Source organism: Cupressus sempervirens, chromosome 7 (assembly GCF_028749045.1).
Source record: "Cupressus sempervirens isolate cs-2001-9-10 chromosome 7, ASM2874904v1, whole genome shotgun sequence".
Lineage (NCBI taxonomy): Eukaryota > Viridiplantae > Streptophyta > Pinopsida > Cupressales > Cupressaceae > Cupressus > Cupressus sempervirens.
The window spans coordinates 370,428,539-370,451,965 of NC_143124.1; the positions used below are offsets into that span (position 1 = coordinate 370,428,539).

The 23,427-nt window shown below is 37.2% G+C and overlaps 1 protein-coding gene across 1 annotated transcript in view; it reads left to right on the top strand.

Moving 5' to 3' along the window:
* The window catches only part of LOC149547017 (uncharacterized), a 199,928-nt gene that overhangs the window by 75,357 nt on the left and 101,144 nt on the right, over window positions 1-23,427 (top strand). The window contains exons 4-5 of the mRNA XM_089791469.1: window positions 2,298-2,376; window positions 2,469-2,528. Coding sequence (XP_089647595.1) covers window positions 2,298-2,376; window positions 2,469-2,528 — 139 coding nt within the window. The remainder of the gene's footprint in view (window positions 1-2,297; window positions 2,377-2,468; window positions 2,529-23,427) is intronic.

Consider the following 23,427-nt stretch of genomic DNA (forward strand, 5'->3'; position numbering starts at 1 on the left):
GCGTAAACCACCAAGAGGGTTAACCCAGGTAGCAGTAATGTAACATCTATAAATATCAAGATGAACATGCTCATTAAACTCCTGCTGAGAAGGGAGAAGATGAGCAGGGGCATCCAAAGAAAACTGAAAAGGGGGGAGATGATCAATATCAATCCCAATCGAACTCAGCAAAGAAGAGACTTGTGCATACCAACACCGCGCACGAGCACCAGACTCAGCAGCCACCATGGAAACCGAAGAGCAATAAGCTAAATAGGAGTAACGATCACGGTCTCCAACCATATCAGCAAACCCACGAAGGCGATGAAGAAACCAAACTAAGTCAAAAATGGCCGCAAGTCTTAAAGGATGAGCCTCGAACTCAGTAAGAATGATACCATGAGGAGTAGATCTATGATATTTGATAATGCGCCGCAAGAACAAAGTTTGGACCCACTCAATCGAGGCCCAATCGGAGCTAAGGAGAGAAGGACCCCAAACCATAGAACCATAAAGAACAGTTGGTCGAACAAGAGAATCTAGGAGAGATAACTTAGACGAGGTATCCTGAAAGTGATGTCTAAAGCACTGTTTCTCAAGCAAAGCAAGAGAACCCATGCCCTTATTCACTTTGGGCTGAATAGTAGGCTCATGCTAAAATGCGGTCCGCAAAACATAACACCTAGATACAAATAGGATGAAGTAATCTCAATCTCTTGGGCCCGAAATCTGGAGTGAAGATGAGAGGTCTTTAAACAATTAAATACCATGATCCGAGTCTTACCCAAGTTAACCATCAGCTGTCTCTGATCACAAAATAAAGCCAATCTATCAAGAAGTCTTTGTAACCTGTCATACTAAATATAAAGACGTGTCATACGTCATGTGTCAAGGCATGGAAATATGAAGAGTTGTATTTGAAAATAAAGAGTTATGTTTTGGAAATTGAAGAGACCTTTGGTTGGAATGTGAAGAGTCTCTCTTTATGTTATATATATATATATATATCTCGCATCAAGCGAAAGACATTGTGTACGCTAGAACATTTTCATTATCAATAAAGTAATTTTTGTTGTGTGGCTGGGTTCTTCCTTTCATTCTAGACCAAATGATGATTTCAGGATGTTTTGGAAATTGAAGAGTCCTTTGGTTGGAATGTGAAGAGTCTCTCTTTATGTTATATATATTGCATCAAGCGAAAGGCATTGTGTACACTAGAACATTTTCATTATCAATAAAGTAATTTTTGTTGTGTGGCTGGGTTCTTCCTTTCATTCTAGACCAAATGACGATTTCAGGATGTGAGAAATAGACCAAATAAAATACCTTTAAAAACCTTTTGGTAAACCTGCAAGGAATAAAAATAAAAAGAAAATATGAGCAAATGCAAATGAATAGAGCTAGGGGTTACAAACAGCTAGCATGGTATTCACTAACTATTAGTATGAGCTTGTACAACAAAGGGTTAATTTTATGTCAAGAGCATGGATTAATTAAACTACGATTTATACAATTAAATCACATTATTCAATGTTACAAAGATTATCAGTTACACATTAATCCTTGTAATTTACCATTCACCATTTTAAGTAGGTTCAAGGCAAATCCATATTGACATTTGAATTTGATTTTACATTTATCAACTTTAATTTGTGTAGCCACAAACATTCGATTTTATATTAAACTCTAATACAATTAGCCAATTCATAAATTGTTGTTAGAGTCAACTTTATTCATCATACAAATCAATTTTCATTACCTTCAAGGAATTCAATCGTTGTCATCAGGTGACCATAAGTGTTTGCAAGCACATTACCATATGCCCCATCAAACTTTAAAAAGTCAATCATGCCAAGCTTAATACTGCTTGTCAACACCCGTGTCATAAGTAAACGTGATACAGCTAAGACTATAATACAATTAGGCCATACATTGTGGATGTGTGATTGCGAGCAAATAAGACCAAACCAAGCACATCCATGGCCTAGTAGGAGGCAGAAATTGAACCTGCAAGGACTTCTCTAAGCTCAAAATTGCATAGCTCAAGGGCTTTGTTTCTGTATATATGCAAGTATGGAAGCAGGCAATTTTAATATGACACAACTTTTCTATTATGTCAAATTGGATTTCATTCTTTGTCAATTTTAGACTAGCTAAGTTGGTTTGCCTTATCATGACAATTCCTCTCTATCAAATTTTCAACTCAAAATGGTTTTCTAATATTACTTATTTTTGAATAATTTGAAATTCCTTTCTAAGTGCATTTTAATATAAAAGATTATTTTATATTTAGATATATTTTTGGAAATCCTTTGCAGCTTTAATCCCACGGATTCCTACATATGGATTGAGCTACACGGAGTACCATCAGATAAAGAAATTGATTTTATTGGGAGTGTAAGTCATCATAATATTTCCTTTTGTAGTTAGTGATCATAATACTTCAAACATTGTTTTTAGTTATTAATCATTTGACAATTTTTTTGCAGACTATTCGATCATGGTATGTGCTTGGCAGATTAGGAGGTTTCAACTCTACAAATATGCAGGTTTTATCATCATCTCCTCTAATTTTATTTTTGGTTCTATGCAAATGAAACTATCTTTTGCTTTTGGGGAAAACACATCTGATATAAATCAACCTATCTTGTTTGTTGGGCTTAGTAATAATTTGTAAATTTGTCCTGTATGTTTCTGAGTTCTCCTTGCAATGAATTACATTGATTGCGTGGACACTGATATATGGACTCTACTAAATTGATCTGTAGATAGTAAAATGTTGAAGGTCTTTCAAATTATACATATAGAGGAACCATAGAAGGTACTAAATGGAGGGTATTTGGGCAATATGCACAAATAATAACTCACACAATACAGTAAATGAAGATAATGTGCAAGACAATGAATATGGCAGTATATTGGAAATAATCAATGCAACAAGGGAGACTGATGCTTGCAGTGATGCAAATGAGAATATGTTGACCACTGTAAATAACATTGTGCAAGAAGTGGAGGGCAAAAAAGATGTTTGTGGAACCAGGGGAAATTGTTGACACAATGATCTGTCATTTCTAATTAGATTTCTTTGTCAAGTTTTGATGGTTTTGTTTGAAATTCTACAAAGGAAGATGCACATTTACATACTCCAAAGCCTTTCAAATAAGCATCTGTCAAACAGTAAACTCGTTTTCTGAATTTAGCACCTATAAGATAGAGGTGATAGTCAATGTCCTTTTAAACTTCTGAAATGCTCTTGCACACTTTGGCGTCCATAAAAAATTCTGAAACTTAAGCAAAGAAGTTATATGATAAGCTACTTGAGTAAACTCTTCCACAAACCTTTTGTACCATTAAACTATGAAGTTCACCAACATTCTGGGTGTTAGTATTCCTCAATTAACTGAATTTGTCTGGATCAACTAAGACCCCTTCCTCTTAAAATACATATCCAAGATAATGAATCTTTGCTTAATTTTTCTACACAAACCGCTCTCTCTAAGCCTCTATAAATGCCAATCTCATTCCTCATGTTCTTCCCCATTCTGTAAAAGAATGATTATGTCATCCAAGAATAACAAGACACATTTGTCTAATACGTCATCAAAAATATAATTCATCAAGCACATGAATGTTGAAGGAGCATCCTAGGAAGGTGGACAAGCACTTGTTCCTATGGCTCTAATATTGGTCGTGTATCTTCAATCCATGTCTTTGAGTTCCTTTAGGTGAGAGTCTTCTTTTTCCCTCTCAAGTGGGAATTAAAATGTTGCAAATAGACATATTATATTTTGCAAGGGCAGATTGATTTTGATGTGTTCCTTTTAGAAATTGTCTTAGCACTAAGTTATATATATGGACATCAAGGCTATTAGAATATGATAATGTTTCTTTAAATGTCATCTTAGTTAGTCTTTAGTTTGTTAGGTAGTTTCTATTTCCATCTTTAGTTTACGATTGTTTCTTTTAGAGACATCAAATGGAAGTAACTGAAAATAAAATTGTTGCAGCTATATCACATTTTGATAACATATATGAGATATCTGGAATTTTTTTTTGGAGGGAACAATTAGAGATAAGACAAAAAGGACTCAAAGAGGAGTTCTTACATTTGCAGGTTATTAAGGAAGGCATGAAAACAATGAAATGCAAATTGTCTATGTTTTCTTTTAGATCGTGATTATCTTCTTAGTCTTACGGAGATCTATTTTGGGGCATTAAGAAATAAGGAATAAAAAGTGGACACCCTTACTTATGAGCTCATGAATGCCAATGACACCCTAGATGCTACCTTAGTGACATTTCATGAAGCAAAAAATCAGATTATTGAGCTTAATCGAAAATTAAATGTGACACACTCTACTTTACCACAACATTCAATTACGGGATTTGAGGAGGTTGCCAACAATGATAACGCAAGGTCTGATCAGGTTGACCATGATTCATCCACTTCCAGTGGATAGATTGTACTTTATGATGAGTCATTCGCAGAGGTTGGAGTTATTTATCGTGACTATATAGTGAGGAGTGCTCATCATTTTTCTTTTGATCCACATGTGGACTTTGATGAGGCACAAGTGTGGATTGTGTTGAAGATGTTGGCTGTGATAGAGATCTTTATCTCTAGAAATATGAACGTTATTACCGTTATTGTCATCTTCAGCTGAAAAGGACACTTAAAGTTTAATTTGTAATATTATAAATGTAAATGACATGTGTCATTCTCATGCATTGAGGCATGAATATTCGAAGAGTCATATTTAATCATAGGAGTCATGAGAAACTCAAGAGATCTTCGGTTAGAATATGAAGAGTCTCTTCTATTGTTATATATTCGCATCATGCGATAAGCATTGTACACTTGAACATTTCATTATCAATTAAGATATTTTGTGTTGTGTGGTTGGGTTTTTCCTGTCATTCTCGAAGGGTTTTCCCAGGATATTTCTGGTGTTCTTTGTTTCAGTTTTATTTCTTTCTTATTGCTGGTTATTTCATAGTTTTCTGGGCTCTAGTTTCAACATGGTATCAGAGATGTTATTTAAAAATGCTATCGAAGTGACCTAATTTGGGTTTGGTATTCAGTTTTTTTTTGTATGGATTTTAATGGTCAACGGCTCTAATTCGTGCTCTGTAGTTTTTTTGGTGCGAAGAGCTGTGTGTTTTGATTTGAAAGTTCTTTTCATCCGTGTTTTGTAAGTATATAGAGGTCCTTTTAAGCAAATTTTTCCTCGATCGAGAGATTCTGAGGCTAGGACAAAGTTTGTATTTTGGAACTTACGCTTATATATTTTAGGGTAAATGCTTCCGATGTTTGAACTATGGGTATAGGCTGATACATTTTAGAGATGGCGCCCAGGGCTTTGGATTGGAACCTATGATTAGTCATAGTGCAATCTTGGCGTAGTGGTGGTTTTGAACTTGCACATTGTCATGATAAATACATACCTCAGCGCTAGACAATGGCACAGTTGACTAGACATGCTCTTGGGTTATAGTCACGGGATCATGGATAGATGCAGCACCCTTAATGAATTCATACATTTCTATTACAAACTGATCTTGAATGTGTATTTTCTAAGCTGCTAACCGTGTCTGCATAGCATTGACTAATTGGCTTTGCGAAGCTTTATTAACTTCTTTCACGTGCGAATGCACTGTATATTGTGGTGTTAATTTGCTTCCTGTTGAGTCGCATTGGCCTCATTTTGATATTCAGGGCTTCCGTCAAATCTTTACCCTTGTTTGCGATGTCAAGGGAATGGCTTAGTCTTTGCTTTCTTCATACCTGCAATGTTTATTCTTTATTATCTTCTTTAGCTTTCATATTGTAGATGCTCATGCATGATTGAGTGTCATCTCCAGCTCACATTTTTCGTGGCAACATCAAGCGTCATTTTATTTTCATGCATTGACTCACCTTCCGTTATCTTTTCACATATATGGTTGGATATTTTTCACGACAAAATAAAAGTTCAATCACTTCTTCAGACGGTTATTATTAATCGCTCCTTTGTGCCACGTGGTTCCCATCTCATAATTATGGAGTATTTGGTGTGACGGGATTCGCAAAAAGCAATATTATTCTCTGAAGAAATTAAAAGTTCATTTTTTTGATCTTCAGTGAAAGGGAGAGGAGGCGGGAAGTTTTATTGAGCTATGGAGAGTGTCTACATATGCTATCAATGTTGTATTCTAGGTAAACTGGAGTCAATAGAGGTGAAGTCTTTCTCGGTGCCATCATATAATGCTGAGATTCGCTATCTATCAATCTCTTCTGTTGAGCTAGAAAGTCATAATCTTTTAAAGCAAGAGGAGATGAAATTGAGAATGCTGCAAGAGACGCTAATGGAGAAGATGTAGTTGTTTTCCGATGTTGGGGCTCTGGAGGCAGAGTCCATGTCTATTGTTTTGATCACAATCTCAAGCTTATGCAAATGGGAAACGACCTTGAGTTATTCAAACACATCTTGCGGGAAGCATGGTCGTTTGTCCGCTTCATCAGGGAGGCTCTATTATGTTTTCTTTACTGTACATGATAGTTAAAGAGTCATTTTTATTTATTTATTTTTTATTGATGTTATATGAGTTTGTGCATCGCAGAAGTTACAAGAAGAATTCTCTGAGGGTTGTGTAGTGCCCAAATTGCCAGTGGCATGTTGGAATTTGTGAGTAAAGTAAATTGCATGAGGTTGCAGAGATAAGTATTGCATGAAATTAAAGAGATAAGTATACTTATAATGCTAGCGTTATCCTGAATCTCTTTGTGAATGTCTGAAATTAGATCACAAAGAGATGAGTATTTATGGTTATATTGCTCAAAAGAGATTATTTTTAGCATTGATAATTGATTTTAATAATCTCTCTTGGTTGCAGAATGCAATAAGATAAGGATTATAGCTCTAGAGGGAGATGTTGAACTTTAAAGGGAGATTTTAGCTTTAGAGAGAGGCTTCATAATTAAGAGGGAGTGCTTAAAATTTATGATTGTGATGTTTGTGGTTCTGTAAAATTTGAGATTTAAATGGAACCAAGTCTTACTTTTATTATGCCTATTTCTATTCCTGTGTGAATAAAATGAGATTGTAAGATCAGCTATGATAACTCTTTCACTATGCGATAGTGAACATCATGTTGAGAGAGTCCATGATGTCATCATGTTGAGAGATTCCGTGATGGGAGTTAGATGTCATGTTGAGAGATTCCATGACAGTTCACGTTGAGAGAGTCCGTGAAAAAAGACTTAGCTGTGAGTCTTGCAAATCTTTTCATGTTGAGTGATTCCATGAATATAATTGATTGTTATAGGTTTTCATGTTGAGTGATTCCATGAATATGATTGATTTTTTCATGTTTTCATAGAATATATGAGATGAGATTTTATCATTAACATTTTGATTGCAATCTTGTGTGATTGTTCAGCTAAAGATCTCTCTAGCTAAGAGGGAGTGTTGAAGATGGTAGCTGCGATAGAGATCTTTATGTCTAGAAATATGAACGTTTTTCATGAATATGATTGATTGTTTCATGATTTCATAGAATATATGAGATGAGATTTTATCATTAACATTTTGATTGCAGTCTTGTGTGATTGTTCAGCTAAAGATCTCTCTCTGCCTAAGAGGGAGTGTTGAAGATGGTAGCTGCGATAGAGATCTTTATCTCTAGAAATATGAACGTTATTACCGTTATTGTCATCTTCAGCTGAAAAGAACACTTAAAGTTTAATTTGTAATATTATAAATGTAAATGACATGTGTCATTCTTATGCATTGAGGCATGAATATTCAAAGAGTCATATTTAATTATAGGAGTTATGAGAAACTCAAGAGATCTTCGGTTAGAATATGAAGAGTCTCTTCTATTGTTATATATTCACATCATTCGATAAGCATTGTACACTTGAACATTTCATTATCAATTAAGATATTTTGTGTTGTGTGGCTGGGTTTTTCCCTTCATTCTCGAAGGGTTTTCCTAAGATATTTCTGGTGTTTTTTGTTTCAGTTTTATCTCTTTCTTATTGCTGGTTATTTCATAGTTTTCTGGGCTCTAGTTTCAACCGATTGTCTCAAAGATTGTATCATCCATTGTGGGATGAAGATTTGCTATCTTCGGAAGATGGGAGAAGATGTTGCAAGTGCCCAACTCAGGTTATTATGGATGATTACTTACAGGGACACAAGTCAGTTTTCCATCATAGCAATATGTATCTGAGCAGGTTGGTTACTTCTACATCACATAGATCTCTTATAAATATAAGTTTAGAGGGTGATTATGGTGTCACTTGCTATAAGATGGGTTACTTGCAGAGTCAACACATTTGTGGGGGTCTTGCAAAGGTTGGATATAGTTGTGAGGTTGTAGGTTCTTTCAGTAGTTTGTATCTCCTTATTGTCGATGGATGTGAGTAACAACTAGGTCATCTCAACATATTTACGAAACTAGTAATAAAGAACACTAAAGAAAGAAACTAATTTTTTGCCACATCTTTTTAAAAATTGTTAAAGATATCCATAGTTGGGAAAAATTTTGTGGAATATTGATTCACCCCCTCTTAGTATTTCCTATTTCTAACAATTGGTGTCAGAGCTCAGTTACTCAGAGGAGGCCTAACAACTTGAGTAAGATCACTATGGATACGGATCAGTAACATAAGAAGTTGGAAGAAGCTCTTGGGGAACTTGATGTAGTCACACAAGAAAGAGAGAATTTGAAGAAGTTAGAACAAATATAAAGAGGTAAAAGTTGTCATCCGAAAGTTGAAAGAGCAGATAGAATCTATTAATTCCAAGAAGAATGAGTCAAGTGATCAGATCAAGGATAGTGATGTAGTTTCTAAGCTTAAGAAGGAGAATGAGATTCTAAAGCATGAATTTGAAATTACTAATCTTAAGATGAGTTTGATGGAAGATGAAAAGAAAAGTCAATCAGATTTGAGATCTGAAATCCAAACTTACCAAGATGACATTTGAACTTGAGACTACAAAACTACAATATATAGAATTTGAGAAGTACAACACTATTGTGAAAGGAGAGCTTATACAAACAAAGCAACATTTTGAGAAGTTATATTCTAGCATTGAAAAGGTTGATGAGCAGATCATGACACAAAGACCTAAAGGTGATATGACTGGTATTGGCTACTATGAAGGAGAATCATCTCTAAAGTTACTAAGGAACCAAATCTAGTGATCGAACAACCTGAACAACAACAAGAAGATCTGAACAAGTACCTAAACAATGTGAACAACCCAAAGAAGTGAGGAGACAATTTACTGGAAGATGCTTTGCTTGCAATGAAATTGGTCACATGAAGGATTGTACAGTTAAGTATACTAACCCTATTTCTGGTTATTATAATTGTTATGCTTATGGACATAAAGCTAATGAATGTAGGAAACATAGACCTAATAATAATACGTATCAAGGTACTATCCTTGTAGCTAGTAGACCTACTGGAGCAACTAACGTCATAAGAAATGGAGTCGTGTGTTATAAGTGCAAAATTTTTGGACATATTGCTAGAGATTGCAGATTATAGATTAGTCAATCAGGACCTAGATATGGAAACAATGTGATAGCATGTTAGAATTGCAACAATTTGGGACATACAAAAAGATTTTGGAAGATGAACAATATTAGATCACAAAACATGAACTATAGAAGGAATGCAAGCTACAACATGAGAAGGAATGGACGCAACAATGAAAGACAGAACGAGAATGTGAAAGAGCATGTAGAGAACTTCAATTAAACATTGTTAAAGCTAAGACACCAGCAAACACACAAATATGGATAGAAAAGAAGACAAATGATACATCTGAAAATAAATTGAAGTCCGTAATAGTTGCTGACAAATCCTTATCAATCTAAGCAATCTATTCATTAAAAGGGAAGGGGAAATGTGTAATAATCCTTGCTTGTTCTGATCAAAGAAATCAAGTTTGGACTAGAGGTATTTTGTCAAATAGTTGGCATATAACCCGAGTCTTAAGCTCTGATACTGCTGTTAGAAATCCAACTCTAGGAAATACAATAATGTGACCAAGGGAATTTGCAAACAATGTGAAAGCTCAAAACATAATAGTATGAAATTTATATTACTTCACTGCAAAAGACCTCTTGCAATATCTTTCTATCTTGAAACATGAAGGAATAATTACATGAATGTATTCCACATACTTATTTATGCTTGCATTACCAACATGAGTTTAGAAACAAGAGATAAGTAGAACCTGGTATAGTCGCAGATGACTGGGGAATTGTACTACTATCTATGACATACCCTCAATGATCTCAGTTCTGAATTGTCAACTCCTAGTAACTCCAATGTGTTCACTAGTCGCTGGAAATGTGTCTCAGTGTGTTGTCCTTGGCCTGTGACTTTTGTAGATGACAGTGTCCTTGCAGGGTGGTCTTGTGGCAAAGATTGGGAATGCCGGCCGACTACCTCTCATTCTCCTGTGAACCTTGCTACTGTTGCTTCAATGCTGGAGTGAATGCTGTAAGTGATGTAGGAGCATCTTGCATTGGAAAATTATTGAAAAAAAAAAAAAAAAAATAAATTTGGAGGAGAGAGAAAGTGACGAAAATTAGAGGAGAAATAATAAAAAAATAAAAAGGAGAAAAAGAAAAAAAAGAGGAATTTCTATTTTCGAGGTGCATAGGTGGCATAAAATAGAAAAATAAGAAAAATAGTTGTCATTCCATTAATCGAGGTGTGTAGGTGGAAATTTTAGAAGGTTTTGGATAAATCATGTATTTAATATTTGTTGGGTGCTTAGTTGTATTTGGGTGGGAATTTAATATTTATTTAAAGATAGTTGTATCCCACATTGGTTGTGTTTGTAATGTCTTGGGTTAGAAGTGCCTATTTAAGCAAGGCATATGAGCATTTCTAAATCAAGCTCAAGGGGGAAGCTTGAGGAGTAGAAGCTCAAGGAGTAGAAACTTGAGAAGTAGAAGTTGTGGAAGGAGAAGCTTGATATCATCTTGTGGGTGTTGTAAGGATCTTCAAGTATAATAAAATTTCTTGTGAAGCATTTTTTTGGTCTCCATATTGTTGCTTTCTTGATTGTGAGTGAGTAAGGGTGGTGTGGCCTTTTATCAGTGGTATCAGAGCGTGTCTGTTATCAGTGGTATCAGAGCGGGAGATCCTGAGTGTACAAGCAGATCGCCGAAGTGTGAGGCAGTTTGTACCAGGACCTTGGTTGGGCAAAGTTTATCAGAGCTGGTGGACTGCAAATCTGTTGTCCTAGACTTGTGATGTGGTTCTTGATTGTTCGTGCGAGGTGGCAGGTTGCGATCTGACTTGCAAACAATTTGGTTGTCACAAGGAGCGTGGGAAGGATTTGTTGCAGAGGGTTTACGAAGATCTTGGAAGATGGCTCCAAGAGGATTGGACCCTAAGATGATTGCCAAAATCCATGATATAGTGGAGAGGAATTTTTCTAAGATGATTTCTCGGTTGGATGATAGATTGGCTGATCAAGTTAAGGCGGTTCGTGAGAGAAGATGGCATCACAAGGTTGAGGTGGAAGAGGTTGGTTTTGCTGATCAGTCTGTGGAGTCTGATGCAGAACTTGTAGAGCAAATAGAGGTTGTTGCTGAGGATATTCCTAACCTTGCTAATGTTGGGATGGAGGTTGGTTTTCATGATCAATTGGTTGAATCTGACATGGAGATTATGGAGCACTTGGAGGTGGATGATCCAGTTGTTGGAGGTGAGTTATGTATTGCAGAGCATCTTGTTGTGAGCAATGAGGTTTCTGGTGTTGAGAGTTTGGCATGTATTGATGTAGATCTACATGTTGGTGCTGATATGAAGTTTGTTGTTGCTGAGGCGGGGTTTGTTGCTGCTGGTGTGGATTCACTAGTTGTTGATGTGAATGGGAGTTCGCTAATGAAGCATTATGTTCAGTTTGTTCTTGTGCATGAGCTTGTTGATTGGATGGTTGAGATGTTGGTGTGGAAGATTTGCATGGTGGTTTTGTTGTCCCTATTGAGGTGGAAACCTTTGGTGAAGATGAAGATGGTTGTAGATTTTCTTTTTGGCGTCCAAGTGTGGGACACACTTTTCTATCTACCGGGGGAGTCTAATGTAGGAGCATCTTGCATTGGAAAATTATTGGAAAAAAAAAAAAAAAAAAAAATTGGAGGAGAGAGAAAGTGATGAAAATTAGAGGAGAAATAATAAAAAAATAAAAAGGAGAAAAAGAAAAAAAAGAGGAATTTCTATTTTTGAGGTGCATAGGTGGCATAAAATAGAAAAATAAGAAAAATAGTTGTCATTCCATTAATCGAGGTGTGTAGGTGGAAATTCTAGAAGGTTTTGGATAAATCATGTATTTAATATTTGTTGGGTGCTTAGTTGTATTTGGGTGGGAATTTAATAGTTATTTAAAGATAGTTGTATCCCACATTGGTTGTGTTTGTAATGTCTTGGGTTAGAAGTGCCTATTTAAGCAAGGCATATGAGCATTTCTAAATCAAGCTCAAGCGGGAAGCTTGAGGAATAGAAGCTCAAGGAGTAGAAACTTGATAAGTAGAAGTTGTGGAAGGAGAAGCTTGATATCATCTTGTGGGTGTTGTAAGGATCTTCAAGTATAATAAAATTTCTTGTGAAGCATTTTTTTGGTCTCCATATTGTTGCTTTCTTGATTGTGAGTGAGTAAGGGTGGTGTGGCCCTTTATCAGTGGTATCAGAGCTGTACCTTCATTAGTAAGTGAACGCCAAACATGTATCATAGAGTTGGACTAATGCAGGGATCTCCAAATATTAAAATAGTTATGGGAATTGTCCACTCTACTGTCCAGCTTTCTCCAACTCTCATGTGAATCCTTGCTACTGTCGGTTTGATGCCAAGCAGAACACTGCTAATGTTTGAGTCAATATCACATGAAAATATACATGCGGAAGGTCCTCCCACCACTATCTCAGCTATGAATAATAGGCCTCTTTTCCTACCGTCCAAGCACAGAACCTAGTTACTGACTTGTACGTGCCTCTTGTCTTCCTTATGCTGTTAAAGTTCTAGCGTCTTATAAGCCTGCAATGTATCAATTCGAATCACAGTTCTAAAGTGAAATGTGAGATACTAGGTTTGCGTCTAGTCCCACTGTTTTCCTTAAGGGGTTTCGTCCTCAGGAAATATCTAGTCACATCCAAGCAACTTTTAGGATTTGTAAAATAACATATATTCGTGGTGTCAATCCCAATGTAACTCTACGCTTTTATAACCTCAATATGAGGGAAGACACAAACAACTAGGCAATGTGGAATTACAAGCCAATTTCGTCTTTTAGTCACTTAAGTTACTTTATAACTTTATAATAACATTAAAATATTTAAATAAATCACTTAAGTCACTTGAACTTTAATATCTCTTCAAATACTTGTTTGATTGCCGTGCTATCCGAAATAGGAATCTCTTCTCATAATTCCCCATTTGGCCAAATACACTTTCTAAAAATAGAAAGGGTCTATCTTTATTACTCCTAACTTACTATACATAGTAAGTATGACAAATGGAGTCCAAGTGATATCGAACGAAGGCCAAATCCATAAATTGTTGAATGTTGGAGATGAATTGATCCTCATAAGACCCTTTAACCATCCTCATTAGCCTACGAGGATCCAATATTAGGCTAATCCCTGGAATTGTGATGCTGGCAACAAATGGGGACATTATAGTCTGTCGTTCCCAAGATTGCTTGCCCTCAAGTAATCCAACAATCATAGTGAACTCTAACCTCCACCCGAATCCCAAATGAAGTAGTACGTGACACCCCTATTAACATTGAACCAACTGCATACCACTAACATCATCAGGACCAACAACATAACTTGCAGTATAGCACTCAAAACTTGTGCTAATGATGTAGGAGTTAGAATATCACCAGAAGAATCCCCCACAATGAATATCTTCATCCTGGTTCTCACCCATATAATATAAATTAGACTGAAATACTAATCAATAATCGCTTGAAGAGATGTAGCTACAGGAGAACCATATGAATTCATGCCAACTGTATCAACCATAGGTGTAGCCATGTCAAAATTAGTGGACACAGGAACATTACTGATTACCGCAACACAAAACTGAATCTTTACAGATGGTGAAAACTAAGCCCAACTCCAGTCACGTGAGTGATCAACATCAACCTCAAACAACGGATTGTCATAAGACAATGTTGCATCCATGTCAGACTTAGGATTGTTCATGAAGTCAACATCAACACTTTGTTGATCGATAGTATAACATTACTCTATCACTACATTGCTCACCTCATCAACAATAACAAGTGTACTATCATTAGAGCACACATATGAAACCGCTTGCATACTCCTAAACTCCTCATTGGATGGCTCAACTGACACAGAAGTGGCTGCTTATATGATAGTATCCTCCCATGCTCTTACTCCCACTATTGCTGCATCGCTATCAAATACATGATCCGGGGAACTCATGCCAACAATTGCATCATCAGACTTAACCTGACATAAATCCTCATCACATTCCACCTTAATTGTGCCCAACTCATGCAGTGTCTCATAAGAAATCTCCCGCAAATCTGTAGCCGCAATTGTATCATGACCTTCTGCTCTTAGAAAAAGTGATATCATTCTTTGCTCAAATCTTGGCTTTGAAATCAGTTGGGTCATCTGTTTGTGATTTTGATTCATCTCATTCACTAGCACATCCAACTGTTTCACAATACCCTGTATCTCAGAATCTCCCTCCTTTAGCAGAGAAGTATGCCCTCCGCGGGTGTAATGAATACCAAACCTTCTGTCACCATCCATAACACTGAAAACCAAGTCCTCTACTTGAGGGTCAAAAGAAAAGTGATGAACACTCCTCACAGTGTAATGCCGATAAAAACTCCCAATCTTTGTCAAGGGCTCATCGTCATCAAACTTGAAATCAAAAGATGGCTCCAATCTCTAACTCTGAACTATTGGTCGGGCAGGATCCTAGGCAACCCTCTCAGCAAGCCCAACCACAAATTCCCTATTGGGAAGCATTGTAGCCAAGGTCTCTACAATCTTCCTCACCAATTGTCGAATAGCACAAGAGCCTCGAATGAGAGCACTCTCAGATATACTATATGAAACCTCCTACAAATCCGAGCTCTCAAGCAAATACTCCACAAATGTCTTAGTACAATAGAAATTATATGTGGATGCATCAATCTGCTTCCCCACAATCCTCAACTGACCTCTCTGAAAATGTGACAATGCCAACTGTCCAATGCTACCAGTTGTATGAAAAGAAGAAATAGGTTCACTTCCAGTAGAAGGAAGCAAATCACCATGAGAGCTTGTCTCCACTGATGCTTTCACCTCCTCTGTACATGCTGCACTCATATTGTGGACAAATGTATTTATCACATCATTACTTCCCTCATCCTTAACCGTAGAAGCAAACTCACATCCAACCACAATATGTAATTGAACAGGGTCTGGGGCTAGTGTTGATTGTACTCATTCTAACTCCACGGTAACCTTACCCAACCTTGACTGTGACTCCTGAAGAGCTAACCGAATATATTGAAAAGAGTCCACTGTCACCTCGAGCTCTTGGGTGAGCTCAACCACCTCCTCTTTCACTAACAATGTTTCATAGCAGGTGCGACCCCACTCTAGAAGGTAATCTCTGTCATCAACTAACTGAGAATAACCATGCTTCAAGATCCTAACAGCCTCTCGAAGCATATGAAGCTCTGCTAGGGAAAGACTACTATCACCGTGCTCTTCTGACAGAGGGGCACCCCAACCAGATGTAGCTAGCATATGCCGAATAACATCATAATGATCAAGAGATGAAGAAATGTCACTATCACTCACCTTCAGCTAATAAGTCACATGATGCCTTTGTAACCCCTGATTCCTATACAAGCTCTTTGTTTCACTAATTGCACTATGATAGGAAACTGAATCAAAACTGTCTACCACAAGATCACTCATACATGTGCTATCGTCCTTGCACAACTTTGCATCCAAGATACAACTACTATGTACCTCAAACAACTCCTCCGAAGAAATAGAAGCGCTTGCAATGTAAATCTCCCCACATATCTCAGCTTCCACCTCAATAGTAAGATCCTATAAACATTGAAACTGGGACTCATCCAAAACATCATCAGAGTCATCACCCAATATCTGACAAGGGGTATCATACCCAGTGCAACTCATAGCATCATCCAACAAACCACCAGAGGTGTCCATTCTGTCTGCATCCCCATCACCTAATAGAGCCTCAATTGCCGTCACTTGACTCTGCACACATGGCTATATGCTAGGTTGTGAATCAATAACGCTAGAGCATGAACCCACATCTACTAACTCTGCTGTAACACACAAATCACTGGCATCACAGTTGGGTGACTCCATACATGCATCGGTCACACCTGAGGAAGCAAGTGCATGAGCCTGAAGTATCGGTAGCAACAACTGCATCAACCGTCTTTGCACTAACTGCAACAACTCTATGGGCCACAACGTGCTGAAGCTTAGTGCAACTATCCACCAAGGGTACTGACACATCTATTGATCTATGTGAAATAGGTCCCTCATCAACACTGCAAATAGGACTAGTAGGTGTCGTACTAAATACAGATACATCTGCATCATAGATACCTGTCGGGGAAAACTCAAGCTTCCTTCCCTGGAATCTCAATGTTGGCCTTCTAAAGGCAGAAACCATATAGCTCGTCCTCTCAACTGTCTTTGGATCTGACAAACTCTCCCTTTTTTGATTTAAGTATTGAACAAAGGACAAATTCTGCTTAACCGGATCAGAGAATAAATCTCATTCATCGTACATTGCCATAACATTATTTGGTAGTAAGTTTGGTGTTGCGGGTGGTGCTACTTCTTTCTCTTCATTAAAAATAGGCATCAAAGGCCTGTCAGTGTTTTGTGTGGAGGCCCTAGTAGCTCGGGGTGATCCTACTACACTACCACCTCCACTGTGATGACTCGGGGCTGCCTTGTGAGGCGGAGCTAATTGTTGCATAGCACCTGTAAGTTGCTGAAGTGCAGTGGCTATATTGCTTTGCCCATCTCTAATAGCCTTCAAAGTTTCCCTCACTTCCCATTCTTGTTCATTCTTATTACGTGTTTCACTTCCTCTTTCTTGTACCTACTATTGAACAATGCTCCATTTCATAGCATTGTTGGCTCCTGGCTTTTATTACCTCTGTGATGATAGAAAAAATCACAATACCACTATCTCCCAACACTACAATTTCGCACTATTGCATTCACAAATAGACTTCTACTTGCATAAACACTCCTCATCCTGCCGAACTTGTTTAGACCGTTCATGACACATGCATCTCCTTCATGGCAGAAGATAACTTCAGTTTCTATGATATTTCATGCTCCTCGCAGCAGATATATAAGAACACGACATTAGTAGTCTGCCTGGTACTTAAGGATGATTGTAATCGAACAAGAAGAGATATATGATATTGCTCAAGCCAAATAGCTTCAAAAAATTAATAAATCTTCAACTCCTTACAAATTCACTCAACAATCTCCATCTCTCAACTTAAATTGTTTATGATAAATCCTTAAAAAAATTTGCCTCTGTTATAAATCCACAGGCTAGCAGGAAGACAAGTTCTGATACCACTATAATAATCCCTTCTTGTTCTGATCGAAGAAATCAAGTTTGGACTAGAGGTATTTTGTCAAACAGTTGGCATGTAACCTGGGTCTTAAGCTTTGATACTGCTGTTGGAAATCCAACTCTAGGAAATACAATAATGTGACCAAGGGAATTTGCAAACAACGTGAAAACTCAAAACATAACAATATGGACTTTATATTACTTCACTACAAAAGACCTCTTACAATATCTTTCTATCTTGAAATATGGAGGAATAATTACATGAATGTTTATGCTTGCATTACCAACACGAGTTTAGAAACAAGAGATAAGTAAAACCTGGTATAATCGTAGATGACTGGGGAACTGTACCGCTGTCTACGACATGCCCTCAATGATCTCAGTTCGCAATTGTCAACTCCTAGTAACTCCAACGTGTTCGCCAATCGCTGGAAATGTGTCTCAGCGTGTTGTTCTTGGCCCGTGACTTCTGCAGATGATGGTGTCCTTGCGGGTTGGTCTCGTGGCAAGACTGGGAATGTCAGCCGACTACCTCTCACTCTCATGTGAACCTTGCTACTGTCGCTTCAATGCTGTAGTTAGTGTTGTAAGTGAATGCCGAACATGTATCATAGAATTGGACTAGTGCAGGGCTCTCCAAACATTAACACAGTTATGAGAACTGTACAAATCTGCCGTCCAGCTTTCTCCAACTCTCATGTAAATCCCTGCTATTGTCGGTTCGGTGCCAGGCAAAAATGCTGATAATGTTTGAGTCAATATCACATGAAAATATACATGTGCAAGGTCCTCCCACCACTATCTCAGCTATGAATAATAGACCTCTTTTCCTACCGTCCAAGCACAAAACCCAGTTACTGACCTGTATGTGCCTCCTGTCTTCCTTAAGCTGTTAAAGTTCGAGCTTCTTATATGCCTGCAATGTATCAATTCAAATCACAGTTTTGAAGTGAAATGTGAGATACTAGGTTTGCGTCTAGTCCCATTGTTTTCCTTGAGGGGTTTCGTCCTGAGGAAATATCCAGTCACATCCAAGCAACCTTTAGGATTTGTAAAATAACATATATTCGTGGTGTCAATCCCACTGTAACTCCACACTTTTATAGCCTCGATATGAGGGAAGACACAAACAAGTAGGCAATGTGGGATTAAAATCCAATTTCGTCTTTTAGTCACTTAAGTTACTTTATAACTTTATAACAACATTAAAATATTTTAAGTCACTTGAACTTTAATATCTCTTGAAATACTTGTCTAATTGCCATGCCGTGCAAAATAGGAATCTCTCCTCATAATTCCCCATGTGACCAAATGCACTTTCTAAAAATAGAAAGGGTCCATCTCTACTACTCCTGATTTACTATACATAGTAAGTATGGCAAATGGAGTCCAAATGATATCGAACGAAGGCCAAATCCATAAATCGCTGAATGTTGGAGATGAATCAATCCTCAAAAGACCCTCTAACCATCCTCATTAGCCTACAAGGATCCAATATTAGGCTAATCCCTGAAATTCTGATGCTGGCAACAAATGGTGACATTACAAAATGACACCATTTAGCCCCTGCGAGATCGAATTAAGACTTGTGAAGTTAGAAATAGTTTGATATGGATAAAAGTACATTACACTTAAGTGCACATGCAATTCTGAGTTCATATGTGAGTGTGTGAACTGGAAAATAGTTCTCTGGTTAAAGGAAACAATTTTGTAGCCCTGCTTACTTGTGCAATTAATGCAGAATTGAATTGAATCAATTATAATGGTTGAAATCGATGGAATAAGCACTATTTGATCGAGCAAATAGTTGAGGAGCCTTAAAAAGCAAAGTGGAGAGCGAATTGCAAGTAGTTCGAAGGATTTGACAAAGAATTCTACCATTTTCACGCAGTAAGCCCTAGTTTGCGAAATAAAGGTATTTACATTTCGACAAAGTCAATTTGTGAAGTTTGGTTAAGATTTTAAGCTTGTTGAAATGGAAGAATCAATGTTGCATAATTTTATGGAGGTACCTAGACGTGAATTGAACGTAAACCGTATACAACCTATGGAAGATGACCCTAATACCGCATTTTCTCAAATTCCTGACAGCATCTTGTACCTGGAAAACATCAGAAGTTACACCCGTTGCAAGTTTGAGACTGTAGGAGAGAATAACATTTTAGATGAATCTGGTAAGATTTATGAACAATATATGTCATTTAAGGAAGGATTTGAACACCTATGTTAAATTGATGTAGTGAAGTATATGTTTTATCATGAGTTTGATAATGAGGACTAGACCAAGATCATTTTGAGCAGAATTCATGATGAGAAGTTTTGGATGGGTGACAAAGTAGTAGACATTTCAGCTGAATTGATTCATGAAGTAACTGGCCTATGTAATCAAGGATCAATTCAACTTAATGAAAAGAATGTCAAGAAAATTGTGATAGAAACACTAAATCGACCTATAATGGCAGAGGAATAGTCATTAGTCAAATTAAACACGATGATGTGAGTTCTGTAAGTAAAATCATTGCCTCCAAGTTATGTTCTACTTCAAGGGAAGATGAGTTAGCAGCTGGATTTGTACATGCAGCTTATAAGTTATGTGTTGAGAAAACTCAAGTGAACTTGTGTGAAATTCTGAGAACTCAACTGATAGACAATTTAGAAAGGATAAGAAAAACATGGAATGTACAATTCAGATTTCAGTCATTAATTACATTATTGTTTTTCCATCTATTGAAGAGACTTCTATCCATGCCTATATCTGATTGGATAAATGAGAAGTGTACAATGGAAAAGATTACAGATTTGTATAGGAGGCATCCTATGGATAAGGTTGACAACATCACAACACTTATTGTAAAATCCTTTCAGTCAGAGATGAAGCAGAGATCAAAAATTCCAAAATCTATGATTGAAAAATATTAGGATAAAATATGTTTCATGGTAGATACTGATTTCACCAGTATGGAGGCAAATACTCCTAGAATGATGTACGTAGACCCACTTGAATATGAAATCACTGAAGAAGAAATTGAAGGTTATGCTTAAAGGATCCTAAATGCAGATTTAGATCCTAACAGTCCAAGATTTGGAACTTGTGAAGAGAATATGAAGATGGCATATTAGATAAAGCTTGAAAAGTCTGCAAGGAGAAAAGTTGACAGTGAAATGAAGAAATTTTTGAAGGAAACTGAGATGACACATTAGGAGGTTGCTGATGTTAAGCAAACTATATCTGAGATGAGGCAGATTGGTCAGAAGGACATTCTAGTTGTTCCACCATTGTGAGTGGAAGGCCTGATCAGTGTACCATCAACACCAGCACCAACAGTTGCACCTGCACCATAAGTTGTATCAGCACCATCAGTCACATTGGATCTGCCCATGGCAGAAGATGTCATTTTAATACATGTTTAATCATTCGCACCTGCTAGTACAAGGAGATTAGCCAGATTGGTTGAGGTAAAGCAAGAACAAGCCGAGACATCTAAACCCAAGAGAGTCAAAGAGATGGCCACTGGACCAAGGAAAAGGCAAAAAGTAATAGCTACTTATGAAGGAAGAAAAATGAGAGGACAAGTTACTCCTCCAGGAGTCCAAGTTCAACAACAACAACCACAACAACAGCAAGAGGAAGAAGAAGGCAACAACAAAAAGAAAGCAAGTTGGAAACTCAAAACTGAGAACATTAATGACTTAATCCTAAATGAAGGTAATTTGAAGAAATTCGTACAATATTATGATGGGTACCCAATGTATGAACAAAAGAATTTGGATGTGACAATTATTCAATACATGATCAATTTCAAGAACCCTTACTTTCCATTCATGGAGAACTACCAAAAGAGCTATATAAAAGATTGAATGAAGTAAGATTGAGAACGAAGGAGTAAGAAGAAACTTTAAGAGACGAGGTTTTAAGAAGATGTTATAATGTAAAGAACAATGTGCAAATGGAAAGAATAATGCATAAAATTAATCCACTTGTGCGTGACAAGATGAGAGTCATAAGACTCATGGGAAGACAAAAAGAAGAAGTCATAAAGGATACTCAAGAACTTGTTAATCAGATATTGAGTGAACCAGTGAGAAGAGCCTACATAGAAGAGGCAGGAAACGAAATAGTCACTACTTTAGCAGCACCACCAAGCCTATTAGTATTGGACACTACTACAACAACAACAACAATAGAGACTTCAGCACCTACTACTTCAAAGGCAACAACAGAAAAGGACATTGCGATGAGTGAAGAGGTCAGCAAGACAATAGAACAGAATGTGGAAGGGCTGAGCCACCACAGATCACCATTGATGATGATTCCATGAACATTGATATCACACATATCACCGTTGATGAGATAGAGGATCCATTCAAGGATTGAGACACTAATGTTGACAATTTGGCTACTGAGCACCTAGTGGATTATCCTAGGTTTGATGAAGAGAAGGATAAAGGTAAAGAGATGGAAGGAGTAGAGGAAGGAGCAAAGGAGAGAAAAGAGAAAACTATAAGAATTGAAGAGGTTGCAGAACCTCAACAAAACATATCTAGTTCAGAGGTCAGTCAGCTAATTGGCACTCCACAAGCAGACACAGAAAAAGAAAAAGAAAAAGAGAAAGAGAAAGAGAAAACAAAGATAGAGGAAAGAGCGCAGATCACAGATGAAAGTCAGAGTTTGCAATTACGATTGGTGACTCCTACCAAGGAGTAAAGCAAAGAGACCCCAAGCTCGTGAAAACCCCCATTGGAATCATTTTTGCAAGCATGATGAGCAACACATCCTTGGCAGCTACAGGAGATCTTGAGATTGAGATGTTTAGTCAAATATCAACATTTGCCACAAGCAAAATCATTGAGAAGACTAAAGACATAAAAAAGACTTGAGAAATACGTGAGAAAGTGACTAGCAAGTTGCAAGACATAATTCTAGACAAGGTAAATGAATCAGATCCAGAAAAGAGAGCCCAAGAGGTAATACATGCATTTGACAATCAATTCACCTCTCTTGGAGGTTGCATCTGCAAAGGCACAAGTCAGTCATGATGGACAATTATTTGACACTGTATACAACAACATTAGAGGAGACTTAGCGATTCTTGATTCTTGCATCAAAGAGTTAAGATGATGCCTGATAGAAGAAAAGACCTTCTATGGACAGTGTGCTCCGTCACACAACTACATCAGAGATATCACTCATGCACTAAAGGGAAAATATGATGAGTTGCAGAACATTGTGAATAAGCTCCATCTATCCAATGTGCAGATTGAAGATTTAGAGAGCAGAATTGGGGAAGTGAGTGATGATACCAGTCTGATAGAGCTGAGAAGGGAAAGAATTGTTTGTAAACAGATTTGTTCTTTTTTTTGATTATGACTCTTGAATGCCCAAATTATGAACAATATCTGATTACAAGCAGTTGAAAAGCCACTTTTGGATAGATTGGGATTTCTCTGAATTAATAGGTACAGCTCCCTATGGTGGATTTGCAATGAATTATGTTTTATTCCTAAAACTAATATGGGGGTGTGTTCTTGACCTGAGAACAGAAGAGGTAAGATGATGCCTGATAGAAGGAAAGACCTTCTATGGACAGTGTGCTTTGTCACACAACTACATCGGAGACGTCACTCATGCACTAAAGGGAAAATATGATGAGTTGCAGAACATTGTGAATAAGCTCCATCTATCCAATGTGCAGATTGAAGATTTAGAGAGCAGAATTGGGGAAGTGAGTGATGATACCAGTCTGATAGAGCTGAGAAGGGAAAGAATTGTTTGTAAACAGATTTGTTCTTTTTTTTGATTATGACTCTT